Source organism: Camelus bactrianus, chromosome 12 (genome assembly GCF_048773025.1).
Source record: "Camelus bactrianus isolate YW-2024 breed Bactrian camel chromosome 12, ASM4877302v1, whole genome shotgun sequence".
Lineage (NCBI taxonomy): Eukaryota > Metazoa > Chordata > Mammalia > Artiodactyla > Camelidae > Camelus > Camelus bactrianus.
The window spans coordinates 66,995,060-67,015,485 of NC_133550.1; the positions used below are offsets into that span (position 1 = coordinate 66,995,060).

The window sequence follows — 20,426 nt, forward strand, 5'->3', positions numbered from 1 at the left end:
AAATACTTTCTTGTGTGTTTGTATGTCGTCCTCTCTCTCCTAGCCTGCTGGTGTTTGTCATTACACTGATATTTGAACATCTAATATTCTCTGGCAGGTCCCTGAGATTCTGTTCATTGTTTTTTCAATGTTTTCTCTTTCTGTTCTTATTCCTGGAAAGTTCCTTCCTTCCTTCCTTCCTTCCTTCCTTCCTTCCTTCCTTCCTTCCTTCCTTCCTTCCTTCCTTCCTTTCTTTCTTTCTTTCTTTCTTTCTTTCTTTCTTTTCCTTCCTTCCTTCCTTTTCAACTCTCTGTTCTTGACTCCATTTCACTTCTTTCCTCGGTCACGTCCTTTTCAGGTCTACAATTTCCACTTGTTACATTCTGTACATTTTTATTTCTCTACTGAGATTTACTACTTCTCTCTTGAGGTTTTCATTCCTTGAGGTCTGTTTTGTTTTAATTCATTTAGTTTCATTATAATATTTGCTTTAAAAATCTGTTTCTGCCAGTTCTAACGTCTGGCTCACTGCATGGATGGAATCGACTGGTTTTCTTTTCTCTTGAGAGTGGGTTCTGTTTTCTTGCTCCTTGTATTTCAGGTAACTTGTGGAGTGTATCCTGACACTATGACTATTAAGCTGTAGAGATTCTGGATTCTGTTATTTTCCTGTATGAAGTGTTTGTTTCCTCAGGCAATTTTCTTGTGTGGACTTGAACGAAAACTCCTGTTTCCTCAGGGATAGCTCCAGTCTTGCTTCAGGTTGTTTTTCAGCTGAGCTGCTTTGGCTCCATAGCACACGTGTGTGCTTCAGGGGGCCGTCAGAGATAAGGACAGAATTAATTTGAGGACCCCTTCTCTGGCTCTTTCCCTTTTGTGGGTTCTCCCACTCTCCTCTCTTCACATTTTCATAGATTTACCTTTATGTTTCCCCGGGCCAGAAAAAATGCAGGGTTTTCAACATGTGGCCCCCAAGCTGGACACACTACATGTATACGTAGCCCCAGGATAAAAGCCACAGACATGTTACATTCCTTGTTCACCAATCCATCTCCCCTCCTCCAAGCAAGCATGCACTCCTCACCAGAGCCTGTCAGCTTCTGCCCACACTCAAATGCCTTCGCTGGGTTGCTTTTTGTGTAATGTCCAGGTATTATGATTGTTTCTGTAGGGTGTGTGTGTGTGTGAGAGAGAGAGATAGAGCTGGCAGGATCTTCATCCATCTCATCCAGAAGGATCTTGTTATGAATTGGTTCACAAAATACACTCTGAATAGCACTGGTCTAATCCACTGTGTCAGTGATGGCGCCATTCAGGATGGAATTTATGGAATGGCTTCTCTTCCATAGTTGTCTGCCAGATGCTCATAATTAAGGGCTCAATACCAGACAATGTCAATGCCAGGGGAAGAATTCCAAGTTCAGGTGGAGAGAGCAGGAGAAGTACTAATAAGATCTGAATATTGTTTGGTACTGATTGACTTGACAACACTCATTTATATAAAGTAGTTCTGGCCTTTGCAGATTGCTCTCAATGGATTTTCTTTCTTTTCTTAGCTTCAGTTTTCTACGATCTTAGCTGCTGAAAAGTGTAAATCAGAGGAAGTCCTCAGGCAAGGGGTATAGCTGTGCCTGTGCCCATAGAGGTGGCCCTTTCCTCTTCATTTTTAAAATTGTGGTAAAATACACATAACAAAATTTGCTGTCTTTATTTTTAAGTGTACAGCTCAGTGGTATTAAATGCATTCTTAATGTGCAACCATCACCAACATCCATCTCTGTAATTCTTTTCATCTTATGAAACTGAAAACTCTATATGCATTAAAAAAAAGCAAAACAAAACAAACCAAACAAAAAATCCTCCTTGTTCTTCCCTCTCCCAGGGCCTGGTGACCACCATTCTACTTTCTGTCTCTATCATTTTGACAGCTCTAAGCACCTCATATAAGTAAACTCCTACAGTATCCGTCTTTTCTGTCAATGGCTTACTTCCCTTAGCTTAGTGCCCTCAAAGTTCATCCATGTTGTAGCAAGTGTTAGAATTTCCTTCCTTTTTAAGGCTGAATAATACTGTTATGTATATATATCACATATTGCTTATCCATTCATCCATTGACGAACATTTGAATTGGTTCCCTGTTTTAGTTATTGTGAATAATGCTCCTGTGAACACAGGTGTACAAATCTCTCTTCGAGACCCTGCTTTCAGTTCTTTTGAGTGTATGCCAGTAAGTGGAATTGCTGGATCATATGGGATTTCCATTTTCAAATTTTTGAAGAACTGCCATACTGTTTTCCACAGCAGTTGTACCATTTTACTTCCCACTAAGAATGCACAAGGGTTCCAATTTCTCCACATCCTCAATACTTGTGTTTTTAATTTAAAATTTTTGTAGTAGCAATCCTAATGGACGTGAGGTGGTATCTCACTGCAGTTTTATTTGGATTTCCCTAATGATCAGTGATGTTGAGCATCTTTTCATGTGCACATTGGCCATTTGTAGATCTTCTTAGGAGAAATGTCCTTAGGGGAATTCAAATCCTTTGCCCATTTTTATTTTTGAGTTTTAGGAATTCTTTATTTTTCTAGATATTAATACCCTATCAGATATGTGATTTACAAATATATTCCCCCATTCTGAGGTCTGCTTTTTTACTCTGATGATAGTGTCTATTGATGCATGAAATTTTAAAATTTTCACAAAGTCCGATTTGCCTGTTTTTCCTTCTGTTGCCTGTGCAGGGGTGACCTTCGGGAGGCCTGGGAGCATGAACTGGGGCGCCAGAGGAAGAGGAGTCCCCAGGTGGTCTTAGGATGGTTTGAAGCGGGGCCGTGTTGTAAATACTCCAGTTCTTTATTTTAAACCGCACGACACGCTGTTGCTTTATTGTTGCTTTACGTGTTGGATGCTCGTTTAGGTGAAGCTGCGTGTTTCCTACTCTTACTGTTCTTTGCTCCTTTCTACGCCTCGCACCCTCCACCCGGGATTGCTTTCTTCCCTCGTTCACACTCTTTTATGTTTCCTTAAGGGCGGTTCTGGTGGCAGGTATTGCTTGTAGTTTTCAGCACATTTAAGATAGGATTCCACTATTTTAGTGCTATTTGGTGTTAATTTTTAGTGTTTCTTTAGAGAACTCAGTGTGGTCAAGTTCTTCCTTTTTTTCCCTGTGGCTTCTTATTAGATTTGGCCTTTGTCTTTCTCTGCAGTTCCACAATAATGTGTCTATATAGGTTTCTTTTCATTTATTCTGCTTTGTATTCGTTGAGCTTCCTGAATCTGTGGTTTGGCATCTTTCATCAGTCTTGTCAGTTCTCAGCTATTATGTTATGTATGGCTTCTGTCCTATTTGCCTCTCCTTTCCTTCTGAGACTCCAGCTACGTGTGTTAGACTTTCTCAGTCTGTTCTCTGTGTCTCTTAGGTCTTCTTTGTTTTTTGTATTTCTGTCCCTTCCTGCTGGATCACTTCTTCTGATCTAGCTTCCAGTTCATTTATTCTACCTTAGGTCTCTCTAACCTGCTGATAAATCCACTCATTGAGTTTTTACTGTGCTCATCTCTTTTCAGTTCCAGAATTTCCATATTTCTTTAATAAATATGCTATTTCACTTTTTATATTTCAATTCCTCACTTGGATTTTTGTATTGTGTTTTATTTCTTTGAACATGGTCACCAGTGATGTTTCATTGTCCATGTCTGATAATTCCAATGTCTTAAGTCAAAGCAGATCAGTTTCTCTTGCATGTTCTTCCTGCCGGGCTTTCTTGGTTCTCTGTAGATCTAGTTACTTTTTCAATTTGATGCCTCGGATGCCGCCTTCCTCCAAAGATGGTTTTCAGTTGCTCCTGCCATATGTCTAAATGTGCCACCATTCTGTGTTTGTCTTAATCCCAATTCAAGTGTTTCGGTTGCTTTGGTCAACTAGGTGACAGAGTAATTTTTGAAATATATTGTTTAATTTTTTTTCAAGTTTTTCTCATTTGGAGGACAGCTTAAATAACCTAGCCTGCAATTCCTAGAAATGAAACTTTTTTCATTTTCTGAAACTTCTATAAGACAAAGATTAGATATTTTCTTTGTGTTTGTAGAATTTACATATAAAACCAGATGACCGTAGGCCTTTTTTCTGGTGCTTCACTCTCTGGAATGTACTTCCACCTTTTGCCTGTCTGATGCTCATCTAATCATTTAAGATTCAGCTTCAGTGTCTTCTCTAGTGGGCTTTCTTCACTTCCCAAGTCCCTGGCACTTTGTACATCCTTTTCTGGTATTATTACATTGTATCATCAGAGTATATCTCTGGATTCCCTTCATAGACAAAGAGCTTACTGATGCCTGAGGTATCTCTGTAATGCTAAATGCCAATGTAGTCCATGGTAGGTGCTCAAAAATGGTGGCTTCATTGAAATACGAAACATAAAATTAAGAATGGATTGGTAGAAGTCGTAGGGAATTAGGTGGCTAAGTAGGTCACTAAATTGTATAAAAATCATTGATCCCTACAACCCAACTATCAGTAGTAACGTCAGAATTATTGCCGTGAATACCGGCAGTGTATTATCAAGCACTTACTACCAACTATACCTCGAGCCTACCCACAGTGTCCTACTGCTCCTTTGTGTTCCTAATTTGCCCAACAGCTTTGCCACTTTATCCCTCCTAATTACTCAATGCTATACCGTATGTAGTTCATTGCTAACATTTACTGAGCTAAGCTAAACATGCGAAGGACACTGGGGTGACACAGACTGCCTCACCGAATCCTCCCAACCGCTCAGTTAAGTAGGTGTCGTTACCGTTGCACTTTACAAATGAAAGAATAATAGGCTTAAAAGGACGGTTGCTTGTCCAAGGTGAGGTGCTAAGAGATGAAAGCAGGACTCACATCATCCACGTTTGCCTGATTCCAGAGCTCATGGTCTTTACCAGAGATTGGAAACCTTCCCTACGAAAGACTAGTTAACAGTTTAGGCTTTGTGGGCCATGCAGTCTCTGTCACAACCACTCAGCTCTGCCACTGTCGCAGCAAAGAAGCCATAGACAGTGTGACAGCTTCCAATAAAATGTATGAAAACAGATCAGGGGAAGACTGGCGTGCAGGCTGCAGTTTGCTGGTCCCTGCTCTTAACAATTGCACTATTCTGTTATATTTCCCTTCAATCTCCAAAGTTTTCAGTTCAACAAATACTTACAGCATTGCTTCTAAGCACGGGGCAGTGAACGTGGTCCTGAGCAGGATGAGGAAGATAAAGTCCCTGCCTTGAGGGATCTTAGATGCCAAAGACAGTACACAAACACATTTATAGTGCAAGGCTGACTATGGACAGTTAGTGCCAAGGAGAGGTATTGAGCATCCACCAAAACATGTTTGGATGGAGAAGCTGATTTATGGCGTAAGCTTTCTAGTGAGAAAATCACAGGCAGAGGTGGTTAAGGAGAACATTTCAGAGAGAGGAGCCAACACAAGCAAGAATGTTTCTAGTCACCTGTCACTCACCCTTCATTCTCTTAACCAGCATCCACTTACTTCCTTCTTTTCCTTGCCTAAACCAGAGCCGTGTGCACTTTGGTCCAAATCTTTTTACTTTGCACCTCACCTACTTTCTCCCTTACTTTCCTTTCCCTCTCTTTCTTTTTCCTTTCCTTTTGTTTATTTTCACTTCTTGATTACTGATTCAGTTCTTCTCCAGTGGGCTCAAGACAAACTTCTATCACAAATTTCATCTGAAGTTTAATTCACAGACATCAACATAGTGCTGTGTTCATCCTAAGGCATAGTTATATAACATTTAAAAATGCCATTTAGCCCAAGTGAAATATTAACTTAGTTCTGTCAATTCAGCCAAGGTCGAAATCCTCTAGTCAATTTCAGGTGGTCAATAACACCCCCCTGTCTGACCAACATAATATCCTTTTGTTTCTCATACTCACCCATACTTCTAGTCTGTCCTATTTATGTCTCTATTTCTCTTTTAATCTTCTTCTTTACAATTTTTTTCTTCCTCTCTTCCATCCTTCCTCTTTCTTGTATTTTTTGGATTGTTGGCCTTCTTCTGGAACATGTTGTTTTCTTTCTCCTTTCTGAAAATATATCTTAAAAAATTCTTTGTTTATTAATTTAACTAATTTTATTGAGCAATTACTACATAGTCAGTTGTTTTCTAGATGCTGAAGATGAAGTTGAAAAAAAACAGACAAAAATCTGTCCTTATGGAGCTTAAACATTCTGGCAGTAAACAAAATAGATCAAGTAACAATAAATAAATGGGTAAGTAAACGATATGATATAGAGTGTTAAGGGCTATGGAGAAAATCCTCAAAGATAAGGAATTTGGGTGGTGTGTTACAATTTCAAAGACTGATAAGGGAAACTCATTAAGAGATCTTTTGAGCAGATGAAGGAAGTAAGGAAGTAAACCACACAAGTATCTGCTGGGAGCGCACGGAAGGTGTTCCACGCAAAAGGAACAGCATGTGCAAAATCCTGAGGCAGGAGGGAACCTCCCCTGGTGGAGTACAAGGAGGCTGGCGTGGTGGAAGCACAGTGGAGGAGGATCAGAATAGGGGGAGGAGGAGGGAGGCAGGCTATTTAGGGGCTTTTCCATTGGAAGAACTCTGGCTTTTGTGAAATGGAAATCCTTCAGAGGATTTTGAGCAAAGTGAAATGTTGACTTACATTTTTACAGGATCTAGACTGCAGGGAGGCAAGAGAAGAAGCAAAGAGAGTAATCAGGTTCATACTGCAATATTCCAGGCAATGAACTTGAATATTACGGGAGATGTTTTCTGGAAGAATCAGAGTAGTTATTTTTGTTTTACAATCAAGGATAGGAAGCTAAGGGGTAAGATCTTGATTCCTGATGACACATTTTATTTTTCCCTGAGGAAAAATTTTGCCCTGCTAAGGATTGTTAAGCATTTTGAATGGTCTCGAGCACTGCTAGGTGATCTAATGCCCAGCATATAGCAGATACATAGAAATATTTGTGGAATGAACAAATAGGTAAGGCTGAATTACAATACCAGGTAACTTGCTGTTTACGTTTCAGTTCTGCTGCTGGTGTTTATCGGGTCTCTAGATTTTATTTAGCTAAGAACATCAAGAATGCCGTCTTATAAACACACTCCTATTCCTCAAATCGAAATGTAGAGGGGACGTATTTACGCATTTTAAGTGGTTGCCACAGCCATTTGTACAGCCCTCTATCACAGCAGTTATCAACCGCAGTGTTATTTTTGTCTCTCTCTCCCAATAGACTTTGAGTTCCTTCAGGGTTCAGATCAGCTCTTACTGATCTTTGTATAGTCGGCCCTCAGGTTCCACATCCTCGGATTCGGAGGGCTGACTATGGGACTTGGGCGCCCTGGAACCAATCCCGCGTGGATACTGAGGGGCCATGTCCAGACCTAGCACGGGCTTGGCAACACTGCTTATTGAAAGAACATACACATGACATGATAAAGGGAAGTGGAAAGAACATACATGAATTATCAAAACCCCAGAGAAGCCTTCTCTGAGTCCTATAAAATACACTCCTTTCCCTTTAGAAAGACACAATTCTTGTGGAACTTAGCTCTTTGACTTCTAATCATATATTAAGCCCTAGATGAGCTGGAGCAATGTATTCTCACCCCAAGCAGGCCTGGTAAATGATCTATCAGCAACAGTAAATGATTGCTAAGTGCTGGGAATTGAGCTTCCAGGGTCTGAGACTTGCACGCTGGTGAGATGGCTCCAGCTTCCACTGGGTGGGTATGTGCACTGATCAGTCCAGTCCACCCCACGATCCAGGTCTTCAGCCTTCTCTTAGAGGTGGGGGGGGGGCTCTGCAGGACTCCTCTCCCTTCCTCCAAACCCCACCCACATCCAGAACCCGCCTGCCAGCATCTCGTCCCTCAGGGTGAACCTGTACCCCCAAACCCCTCCTGTCGAGGCCTCCCAGGCCTGCATGTCTCCTCTCAGGGTAAACCGTCGAGATCTCCCCCGCTCATCTCCCCTCTCAGGGTGAACGTGTCCCCCAAACCCACTCCCGTCGAGACCCCTGCCCGCATCTCGCCCCTCAGGGTGAACCTGTCCCCGAAACCCTCTGCCGACTTCTCCTCTGGGATCCCACACCCTCCTGGCGTCCCCGCCCCCTCACACACAACTTCCGCCCGCGCCCCCTCCTCTCAGGCCGAACTTCCGGCCGGCGCCCCCTCCCTGCAGGCGGGACTTCCGCCCGCGCCCCCTCCCCTCGCCGCTCCGTCGCGTCCTCCGGCCCGAGGCCCTCCCGGCCGCGTGACCTCGCGCCCTCCCGCCCCGGCCGCGGCTGCAGTGGCACTGAGGCGGCGGCGGCGGCGGCGGCGTCCGGAGGCTGCGGGCGCCCCTCCCCCTCCTGCTTTCCCTGCTGCTGCTCCTCCTCCTGCTCCTCGTCGTCGCCCGCTCGGCCCGAGCTGCGAGCGGCAAGATGGCCGCGCCCAGGCCGCCGCCCGCCAGGCTGTCCGGCGTCATGGTGCCCGCGCCCATCCAGGACCTGGAGGCTCTGCGCGCGCTGACGGCGCTCTTCAAAGAGCAGCGGAATCGGTAACGGCCCGGGCGGCGCGAGCGTCGGGGGCGGCCCGGCTGCGCGAGCGGTGCGGGGAAGGGGGCGCCCGGCGCGGCCCGGTGGTGCAGAGGCCCGCCCCCTCCTCCCGGATGGCCGCGGGGTGGAGGCCTCCGCGCGCCCCCCGGGGGGGCCCCGGGCCGCCGATGCCAGGCCCACGTCCTCCCGCGCGGGTCCCCGAGGGGCCCTGGGGGTTGACACCTGCTCCCTGCTCGCCAGTACAGTTGTGAAGTCGGGCTCGGGAAGGGGACGGATACATGGGAGCTTTCCGCCACGTTATGCGTGTTCTGTTAGCTGAGCACGCGTTGATGGCGAACCTGTAACGTGCAAGGTCCTCTCGGAGGCCCTGGCTGGGAGCCGACTGACAGGCCCCAGAGTCAGATAGCATATGTGCTGGTGGGCGAGAGACACGCTACGGATGTGCAAGGTGGGAGGTGGCGTGAACACCATTCCCCAGCTGTGAGACTAAGATTGGCACTCCATTCTGCCTGACTGTCAGCCCAGGCTTTGCCATTTCCAGTAGTGGCAGCGCCACTTCAATCCTGATTCTGCCGCTGAAGGGCCCGATAGCCATTGTAAAAGGTACCCAGGAGCCTGACGGACCTGGACTTGGTTCCTGGCTTTACAAGCTGTGCCTTATGGTGCAGTTTCTCCAAGCCTTAGATTTCTTGCCTGAAAATGGGAATATAATACATAATTTTATTGCTGAATTGTACAGAGGAATAAATGAAATAAAGCATCTGAAAATTTAAATTATGTGACAATCTCAGTCAATGCTTGTTTGATTTTGTCCTAGTCTTCTCTGGGCCTCAGTTTCCACGTCTATTTAATAGGAAAAATGCTGGACAGTACCTTTCTGGTGAGATTATTTGTAAGGATTAAGTGAGATAATGTGTATTAAATCCTTGATGGATACCTGATACATAGTACTAAATAAATATTAGCTGATACTCTTATTATTTAATACATTTGCGGGTGATCTCCCATGTGCCAGGTTTTGTGCCAGGCGATGCAGCTGAAAAATGAAAAGTCCTTTTCTGGGAAGCCCTATTCTGGGGAGACAGCAGATGATTATACAATCACGGGAATATGCACAAAGAGCAGAGGGAGCATAGAAGAAAGGGAGTTGGTCCAGATGGTCCATAGAGGGGCCTCTTGGTCTGAGCACTTCTGCCTCAGATCACAATAGGAACATTGAGCTGTTGAAAGTGCTAAGAGCCAAGGGCCCTGCTCTTTGGGCTTTTGGGGAGATATGTTAATTGATATGATACCCCTGGGAGGTGTATTGATTGAGTTAATGCTTTGGCATGTCTTTACCATGGTGGACTCTTCCTTTAGTCAGAGATCAGTCATCAGCCTTTACTGAACATCTGCTCTGAAACAGGTTCTTTGTAGGGGCTGAAGGTGCAAAGATACGTGTGACATCCCTTTTTTTAAGCATGTTAGCGTAATTGCCATGTAAACGAATTGTACCGGGTCCAGTCGAGAAGAGTTAGTGGCAGGAGGGAGCTTGTGGATCTGACGTATAGATTGGTGGGTCAGGAAGGGCCATTGGGTTACTTTGACTGCATGGCCTACAGGTGAGAGGGCTAATTAGAAAGAACAATATATGCAAAGGGACTGTATGCTGACTTTGGGGATTCACTAGTGTCCCTCAGCGGGGTCTAATGGGGTTTGGACCAGAGTCCAGCTGCTCTGAGAGGATCCATTCAGTGCAGATGGACCTGGAGGGAAGGGAAGATTGGCCAAGGTGCCAGGCGCTGGATGGGACAGAAAGTGAAGCAAAATACGGCCTCAGGGTAGCAAATAGAAAGACACCAGACAAAGCAAAAGTAAGTAAGTGATGGAACAAAAGGATTCTTCTCTGCTTGAGTGTGGGCTGAACTTAGTGACTTGCTTTTAAATAATAGGCTTGGGGGAAGTGACAGTGTGACTTCTGAGATGTAAAAGGCACTGCAGCTCCCTCTTTGCTTTCTTCTTGGATCACTCGCTCCAACAGAGCCAGCTGCCATGTCATGGGGGCACTCAGGCGCCCACGTAGAGAGATCTGCATGCTGAGGGATTGAGGCCTCCTGCCAGTGGTCGTGTGATGCACCGCCCTGGAAGCGGATCCTCTCAGTCCCCGTCCACTTCAGTTGTGTCCCCCTCGTGAGCAACCCTGAGCCAGAACCACTCCACTCAGATTCCTGACCCTCTGGCCTGTGTAAGACCACACATGTGATTGTTTTAAAGTACTACGTTTGGGGGTAGTTTGTTATATAGCAATAGATCATTACTATATCAATCTAAAATTTTCTTCCTTTCGATTAAACTCATAGAATGTAATGGGGAATAGTGTCTTAACTGCTAAAATCCATAAAAATTAATTATGATCATAAAATGTCAGTATTAAGATACTATTGAGCTATGTCTTCTCTGTGGAAGGTAATTCTGTTTCTTAACAGTTTTAAATTTGTCTTATACCTTTTGTTTAATGCACATATCTGCATTTTTTTCTCTTTTTAAGTTTTAAAAAATTATTTTAATTCTTAAATTTTAATTTTTTCATAATAATTTTAAATTTGTTTAATACCATTTGTTTAATATACATATCTGCATTTATTTAAAAAATAATTTTTCTTGCTGTGCTGTGAGTCTTTACAAGTCATGTTAAATTCATTCTGGAGGAAAGTAAGATATAAATACACTAAAAATTCTGTTTTCACCCTTTTCCTGGAGGCTTTATTTTCCAGTCCTTTAGCTATCCTTAGGATATTTCTACATCATTTTTGCTAATGATGTACCCAGACCTCCCCTATTAAAGTGTAGAGCCAGGTGAGATAGGTTGTCATACTGTGTACCTCCAGTGTCCGTGTAACCAGTCGCTGCATGTGGCTGTTTAAATTAATTAGCAATAAGTAAAATTAATAATTACATTTCTTCCTTGGACCAGCCACATTTTAACTACTCTGTAGCCACATGTGGCTAGTGGTTACCTTACTGGACCATGCAGATACAGAGTATTTCCATCATTACCAAAAGTTCTTTTGACTAATGCTACTCTATAATTTATTTTTCTCTATAGGGAAGGTTATGTTCTGGTTCTTGAGTATTTGAGAAAGAACAGTAACATTTGGATGCTACTTTCTGTAAATTCTTTTCACACTTAAACTGATACCTCATTGCTCTTCCGTCAGATAAGCTCCTTGAGTAAAGTGAGCACATCACACTCCCTGTATCCCTAGCACCGCAGTCAGTCTGTTAATTGAAGGTGTTTAACAAATTCTTGTAGAATTGCAGCTTTTTGCATAACTTACTACTCAATGGCGCATGCTTGGTCTTTTTCTTCCATACTCATGTAGATAATAACTTTTTAAAAGAGTCTGTCAGTGTGGCTTCTTTTTTCTCTTTAATCTGTCTTTAGTCAAAGGTATTTTTCTGATTACTTTCTTCCAGGTTTTGTGTTCCTGTGTAATAGTGCAGATACTTCCCTCCATACTTCTGAACCCCTTTATATCCTATAAGCTCTATTTTCCTTTTTTTTTTTTTAAGAAAGCACATTCTAACATACTATGTAATCATTGAGTGGTGTCTTATTTATTCTGTGCCTCCTTCCAGAATGGAAGGCCCATGGGGACAGAGATGGTTAGCTTTTTTACAATTACCTGTTAGGATAATACTCTTGAATTGGATGTCTTTGAACAATTTGGGAAATTGTCAGCCAGTATTTCTTCAAATACGGCTTCTCTCCCATTCTTTCCCTTCCTTCAGGGACTCCAATTACACATATGTTAAACCTTTCACTATGTTTTACATGTTTCATAGCCTCCTGTCAGTATTTCCCATTCTGTCTGAGCTTCTGTTTGAAAATTTTCTGCTAATCGCCCTTCTAGTTCCCTTCTCCTCTTTTCTGCTTTGTCTAATCTGCTGTCACCTGTTGTGTTCTTAGTTTCTGGTATTGTATTTTTGAGTTATTGTAGAATTTATTTGTTTTTTTTTAAATGGATTACTCTGTTGAAAATTCATTTTGTTATTTACCTTCTTAAGCACATTAAGTATTGTCATTTTAGAGAATGTGCCTGATAAATATGTATTGTCAGTTTTTGTCTTCTTGTGTTTAGTCATTTGGTCCTGTCTTTTATTGCATGCTGAGTGTTGTGTAAGGAATGTTAAGGCCATTTCCAGATATCTTCCCTTTGCAAAATATTTGCAAACTCTAAACCAAAATCAGTTTAAAACTTATTTCTTAAAATGAGGTCACACCGGTCAGAATGGCCATAATTCAAAAGTCCAGAAAGGATAAATGCTGGAGAGGATGTGGAGAAAAGGATGTATTCCCTCCTACACTGTTGGTGGGAATGTAGTTTGGTACAGGCATTGTGGAAACAGTATGGAGATTCCTCAAAAGACTAAAAATAGACTTACCATATGATCCGGCAAACCCCCTCCTGGGCATATGTCCAGAGGGAACCTTAATTCAAAAAGACACCTGCACTCCAGTGTTCACAGCAGCACTGTTTACAATAGCCAAGACGTGGAAACAACCTAAATGTCCATTGACAGATGAATGGATAAAGAAAATGTGGTATATTTATACAATGGAATACTATTCAGCCATAAAAATAATAAAATAATGTCACTTGCATCAACATTGATGGCCCTGGAGAATGTCATTCTAAGTCTAAGTAAGCCAGAAAGAAAAAGAAAGACACCATATGCTATCACTCATATGTGGAATCTAAAAAAAAAAAAAAAAAAAATAGACAAATGAACTTATTTATAAAACAGAAACAGACTCACAGATACAGAAGACAAACCTGTCGTTACCAGGGGGGAAGAGGGTGGGAAGGAATAAATTGGGAGTTTGAGATTTGCAGACACTGGTATATATAAAATAGATAAACTACAAGTTTATACTGTGTAGCACAGGGAAATAAATATATTTGATATCTTATAGTATTGGTGAAAAGGAATATGAAAGTGAACATATGTATATTTATGTATGACTGAAGCATTGTGCTGTACACCAGAAATTGACACAATGTTGTAAACTGACTACTTCAATAAAAAAACCTATTTCTTTCAACAGATGGTAGTATAACAACTTGATATCTAATTAGAATAAAATGGACTTTGACCCACACCTTGTACCATTCACAGAAAATACTTCAACATGGATTGTAGACCTAGGCATAAAAGCTGAAACTATACAATGTTTAGAATATGGCTGAATATCTTTGTGATTTTGAGTATGGGCAAATGTTTCTTATCCAGGGCACAGATAACACTAACCATGCAAGAAAAAAATTGATTATCAGATTAGACTTTATCAAAATTAAAAAATTTTCATCAAAAGACATCATAAAGAAAATGAAAAAGGCAGGCCATAGACTGAAAGTATTTCAGTACATATATCTGACCAAGGATTTGCTTAGAACATATAAAGTGCTCCTGCAACTCAATAGTAAAAAGATAACCGGGTTAAAAAATTGGACAGAAAACTTCTGTGCTGACAAAGGAAGATACATAAATGGCCACCAAACACACCAAACATGATAAAGTACTCAGCATCTTTAATCATTAAGAAAATGCAAATTAAAACAAGATACCACTCTATGCTCTTAGGATGGCTATTACCAAAAAAAAAAAAAAAAAAAAAGGAAATAAGTGTTGGTGAGGATGTGAAGAAATTGGAACCCTTGTGTATTGCTGGTGGGGTGTGAAATGGTTCAGTTACTATGGAAAACAGTTTAGTGGCACCTTAAAAAGCTAAACATAGAATATGACCTAGCAGTTCCATTCTTAGGTATGTACCCAAGAGATTGAAAGCAGGGACTCAGATACTTGGGTGCCCACCGTTCACTGTAGCATTATTCACGTTAGCCAGAAGATGGAAACAGCCCTGGTGTCCATCAGTAGATGAATGGGTAAACAAAAGTGTTAAGGACATACAATGGAATATTGTTTAGCCATAAAAGGAATGAAGTAACTGATACATGCGACACTGTGGGTGAACCTTGAAAACACGCTAAGTGAGAGAAACCAGATGTAAAAGGACAAATACTGTATGATTCCATTTATATGAAGCACCTTGAACAGGCAGATTCATAGAAAAGGAAAGATTAGCGGTTACCAGGGATTGGAGGGGAAGGGGGAGTTATTTAGTGGTTACAGAGTTTCTGTTTGGGGTATTAAAAAGCTTTTGGAATTAGTAATGAGTGATGGTTGTACAACATTGTGAATGTAATTAAAGCCCCTGAATTCTACACTTAAAAATGGTGAATTTTGTTACATACATATTTTACCACTGTTAACACGTTGATTGCCCACTGTGGGTTGGTTACCTCTGAGGAAACACAGCTGTCACCCACACTTGGGTGATGAGGTGATCAATGTGTTAAAATGTAATATACCAAAATCCATCGAATTATATAGTTTAAATGAGTAGTATGCTAATTACATCTCAATAAAGCTGTTATAAACAAACAAAAGCGTAGTGACAAACCTCTGGATACTCGTTAGAATGGCTAGAATTAAAATGACTCACAGCACCAAATCTTGGTGAAGGTGTGGTGCAACTGCTAGCTCTGGTACTTTGCTGGTGGGAGTGTCAGTGGTGCAGCTGTTTTGGGAAACATTTTGGTAGTTTTTCTGTAAAGTTAAATGTACCCCTGCCTGTGACCCTCAGTATTTACCCTAGGACATACGTCCACAAAAGACTTATAAATAAAAGAGTTGATAACAGCCAGACACTAGAAACAGCTCAGATGCTCAGATGTCCACCAGTGGGAGAATGGCTAAAACTGCCTGGTGACTGAAGTGCGTGACCCACTAGTGTACAAGACAGCGTGGACAGATGTTGAAGCATATTGAACGAGAGCAGCCAAACAAAGAGTACATACAGTATGATTCCGTGGGGCTGTGCAGCGGGCAGAGCTGGTCAGTGGTGATGCAGACGTGAGCGGTGGTTGTCAGAGGAGGCTGGGGTTGCCTGGAAAGGAGCATGAGGGAATTTGCTGGAGTAAAGGAAACGTGCTCTGTCTAGACGGGGATAATGGTTGCCTGGGTTTGACACAATCCATTCAGCATTTATGATCACCATATTTCACTGTAGGCAAATTATATCTTAGTTTTCGGTGTGTAAATTATTCTTCTTGCCACCCCCGGAAGAACTTGAGCTAAATCTCAGCCAGCATGATTGGAGGACTTGGTGGAAATGTCACTGGTCTTTTCTGTCACTAATTGAGAGTTACCACTGGTGAAGTAATGGTTTGAGTTGTACAATTTGCTTGAAGAGAAGAGAGAATTGGACATCTCGTGTTCTTAGTATACTCAGAGCTAACTGGGTTTTGTTCCACATTTTCACCCATGCCAGACAGTGCTATCTGTGTTTCCAGAACCTGAGATGAGCTGAGGTGATGGGAGAATGAATGAAATGCTTGAAACCAAATCTAGAAAACAGGAGAAGTAATCGTTGAAGGATGAGGGAAGGAAATGTGGCACTGGACGCTTCAGCCCGTTGTCCCCCGAGAATTGCAGTGTGAGGGGTCTGGGATCTTGCATTGCAGGGACAGTCGTGTATCTTACGTCTGACTGGCTTGGGACGTGAGCTCTCTTTCTCCTGGGGGGTGGGGTTGACCTTTCCTTTTTGTGACCTCTGAATAACACAGGGCTCTGTGGGGCTTTTATGCAGTGACTGAATTTTTTTTTAAATAATGTGAGTTTTGGGAGCTCTTCCCCTCTCCCCTGAAATGTGCCAGTCTGAAATATTGATACCTTTTTTGGACTCAGTGGATTTCAGGGGGAAAAGGCTTTTGTAAGGCTTAGGTCTAGTTTCAAATCCAAGTACTGCAACTTACTAGCTGCCTGAACTGGCAAATATGTTTAACTTCTCTGAGCCTCAGTTTTCTCCTTGGTAGAATGGGTATTATAATAATGCCTACCTTGTAGGGTTGATGTAGGTATTAGGGTGAGCTGTAAGTAGAGAGTCCGGAATGGTGCTCAGCAGACACCAGGATTACTATTGCAGGCTCTGGTCAGAATCAGGAGAGGAAACGGCCTCGCCTGGAGTGTCGGTGCAGTAAGCTCCGTCCCCAGAGCTGCAGCCTGTCCTGGGTCTGTAAGTGGCAGTGGTCCTCTCCCTGCCCCGCCTGCCAGTCTGGATGTCCTTTCCCCCGGTGCTGGAGCGCGCCTCTGATGCTAGGGGTCCGAGCCCTTGGTTGCCTTCCTCTTGTCGGCCTGTGGTTGCTGCAGTTGCCTGTTTCTGGTTATCCTTAGACACAGAGGTACAAGAGACCTCCCATCAAATCCCCCAGTGCCAGTGATGTAGTAACTCCTCCTTTGCCTGCTGGGTCACTGGCCTGAGCATCTCCAGGTGCTCGTTCTGTAGATCTAGTTTAAGGTGCACGAGGTCCCTTTCTGTGCTCCCTGATGGAAGTGCCCTTTGGACCTGGGGCTGAGTCCAGCACAGTCCAGGGTTGCGGGGCTTGGGACTGGGAGTGGGAGGAAAGGGGCCAGTTTTTCTGAGGGTTGGATTTTTCGCTTTGAAGTTTTAGTTTGCTGGCTCACCTTGAGAGATTTGTTATATTTCCCCCCTTTCTGGGCTCTCCTTTCCCTGTATAAGGATGTTGTGCTTTCTTCCACGTATTTCCCCAGTGACCCTAGCCTAAAGTCAGATCTTCTGTTGATGATTTATATCAGAGTGCTACTGGGGATATTGGGTTTCTGCCTGGTCACCCAGCCGGCCAGCATCTTGGACCAGATTCTGTGTGTGAAGCTCTCTCGGCTTCCTCCTGACGTCGGAGGCACACAGCTGTGCATGGAGCCGATGCCCAGGGCTGCACTGAGCACAGCGCTCTTCCTCTTTCTTCACATGCGGAGGAGTCCTGTCCTAGCACTGAGTTTGACATGGTGGCTGCTTCTGGTCCCCGTCATCCTGCTGGAGCTGAACTGCAGACAGCCTCTGGCCATTCTGAACCGGTCCACTCTAGTTTAGACCTGATTTAGCCGAGTATTTCCAGTCAGTTTTCAGTGTATGGAGGTACTCACCTTGTTTTAAAACTGGGCTGTATAATTTTAAAAAATGAACATGTGGTTACCTTGTTTGGAATGGAGGGGAGAGTCTGAAGTGTGAGCGCCTCCCTTGCCGCACTTCTCACAATGAAACAGGCTTTTATGCATCTTTATCCCCACTTGATTGTGGCTGTGTTGAGGGCAGGGACTGTCTTCTTTATGGTGTCTTCTAGTACAGTGCTTGGTCCATTTTGGGTGCTTAATACGTATTGAACTGAACAGAACAATGAAGAGCCAATGGCTGTAATGGAAAAAACCACTCTTAGTCCTGCAGAGAGCCAGTCAGTAACAGTTGCTGAAATTACTCAAAAGCTATTAATTTGGTGTACCCTGTGAGCCATTCATTTCATCACTTCATGTATGCCGTGTGCCACGCGCTGTGTTTAGCGGTGCAGCTTTAGCTGGTACAGTACAAGTGACTGTCTTTAGCTCACTTTGGGCCACCGAAGGAGGAGTAGCTCACATGCTGTAATATTAAATTTATAACTTCATTCCTTTGCCCGTGCACACATTCCTGGTTTCCTCTTGTTTGAATTACTGTTTCATCTCCTACTGAAAACCTTTCTTGACCCAGATGCTTCTGCCCTGGGGTCCCCTTCGCATACAGTACTTCCCTCTCTCAGAGAACTTCACTTAATCACCTGCCAGTCCCACAAGGATGAGAGCAACCTGAGGGCAGGATTCTTAATCTACCTCTGGGTTCTCAGTACCGCTTTAAGTCCTAGCACATCATGTGCACTTGATGATGTTTTTATTATTTCCTTAAATATTTAATTTTCTGGAGTCATTGGATACAAAGTGAGCGCATAGAGGAAAGACTCTAGTTAGAAAAAATTGTCAGATATGACAGATGGTTATGATATCAAGAGATAAAAAATGTCTTGGTATTCTTAATTGCTTACATTAATATGTTGACTAACTTTCATAAAGGGAGTAGACTGAGCCTTTCAGAGGTCAACATGGTGCAGAACTCAAAAATAAGCCCACCGTCTGTATGTACACACACTCACGCAGGTTTCCCCCAAGCATTACTGAGCCTCCGGCCAGCAAGTCTTTGGCTGCGCCAGAAACAAAAACAAAAAATGAAACAAAACAAAAAAACCCCCAAAACCCACACGAGTAGTCAGCTTAGCTAAGGATGCCATATGCTATCTTGACTCAAGCATGATTCAGATCAGCTTTGTTGAGAGAGAACGTCAATTACGCTGCACTATAAAAAGGACTGTGTGGAGTGGTGACAGCGCCTTTATTTTTACCTGTGCCATGAGCTGGAATACCACATGGAGCTGTCTGGTAAGGTGTTCTGACTCAACTTCAAAACACAGATGTGGTCAGTGAGAGCCACCCCTCACCTTCAATTATCTTAAATGGACAAAGTAGACAGGAAAAAGTTTGAGCCAGCAAATCAAAATAAAGAAGGTTAGAATTGTGACCAACGGTGCCCTCAGAGGAGAGTTTCTCAGCTCTTTCATTCTTACAGTCTTTTGTAGTGGTCCCCGGGCCCAAGGGTGTGGCCACTGGGCTGTGGGCAAGGACACTCATTCAAAGGCAAAGGAACCCTGGGACTAACTCTACGTTGAGTCAACCTCTCTGACGGCCACAGGCCTAGAGAAGTCACATCAGAGTTAAGAGGGCGATTTGTACTCATGTGATACACTCATTATGGCCACTGAGGAGTTAATGTATATATATATGTGTATATACGTATTCCTGAGAAGAATGCTGGGCACGTAATAAGCACAACTTAAGTGTTAGTGGCTATCATCCTCGTTGAGAATATTATAAAACTTTATCAGAAGACATTAGAGAAAACACCAATGTTTATACCATTACATGAATGGAAACCTCAGTGACAGAGACGTCACTTCTCCCCAGGCTGACCTGTGGTTTCAGGGCCATTCACAGTCACATCTCGACAGGGTGGCTGCTAGATGTTCACAAGCTGATATTTTTACTTTGTATGGGAGACTCCTCAGTTTTCTGCTATTCTCTGACTCCCTTCAGGCTTTGTATGAATCCTTTTCTGACACGTCATCTTTTTGTTTTTTAACATTTTTTATTGATTTATAATCATTTTACAGTGTTGTGTCAAATTCCAGTGTTCAGCATAATTTTTCAGTCATACATGGACATATACACACTCATTGTCACATTTTTTTTCTCTGTGAGCTACCATAACATTTTGTGTATATTTCCCTGTGCTATACAGTGTAATCTTGTTTATCTATTCTACAATTTTTAAAATCCCAGTCTATCCCTTCCCACCCTCCGCCCCCCTGGCAACCACAAGTCTGTATTCTCTGTCTATGAGTCTATTTCTGTCCTGTATTTACGCTTTGTTTTTGTTTGTTTGTTTGTTTTTGTTTTTTAGATTCCACACATAAGCGATCTCATATGGTATTTTTCTTTCTCTTTCTGGCTTACATCACTTAGAACAGCCTACATGTCCATCAATAGGTTCCTGGATAAAGAAGATGTGGTATATTTATACAATGGAATACTACTCAGCCATAAAAACCGACCACATAACGCCATTTGCAGCAACATGGATGCTCCTGGAGAATGTCATTCTAAGTGAAATGTCATCCTAAATGACACGTCATCTTTTAAAACCCTTCCCCTGTGCCCTCAGCGAAATTCCCCATGTCCTCGGCCTCTGAACAGTCCATCTGTTGTCTTGATCTTGGTGAAACATGGCTCACTTCTGAGGACAGACCTTTCCCAGAAGGTCTTCAGGGTGGGGGGCCATCTTCTCCTGTGTGCAGTGGGCTGTCGGGGTCGGGGGCCGTCTTCTCCTGTGTGCAGTGGGCTGTTGG

General features: G+C 43.0%; 1 protein-coding gene across 1 annotated transcript in view; it reads left to right on the forward strand.

Annotated features, from left to right (window-relative positions):
- The first annotated feature begins 8,187 nt into the window (after positions 1–8,187).
- Positions 8,188–20,426, forward strand: part of ATXN10 (ataxin 10) — a 149,720-nt gene continuing 137,481 nt past the window's right edge. The window contains exon 1 of the mRNA XM_074375716.1: positions 8,188–8,540. Within this exon, the coding sequence (XP_074231817.1) occupies positions 8,425–8,540 (116 nt within the window). The 5' untranslated portion in view covers positions 8,188–8,424. The remainder of the gene's footprint in view (positions 8,541–20,426) is intronic.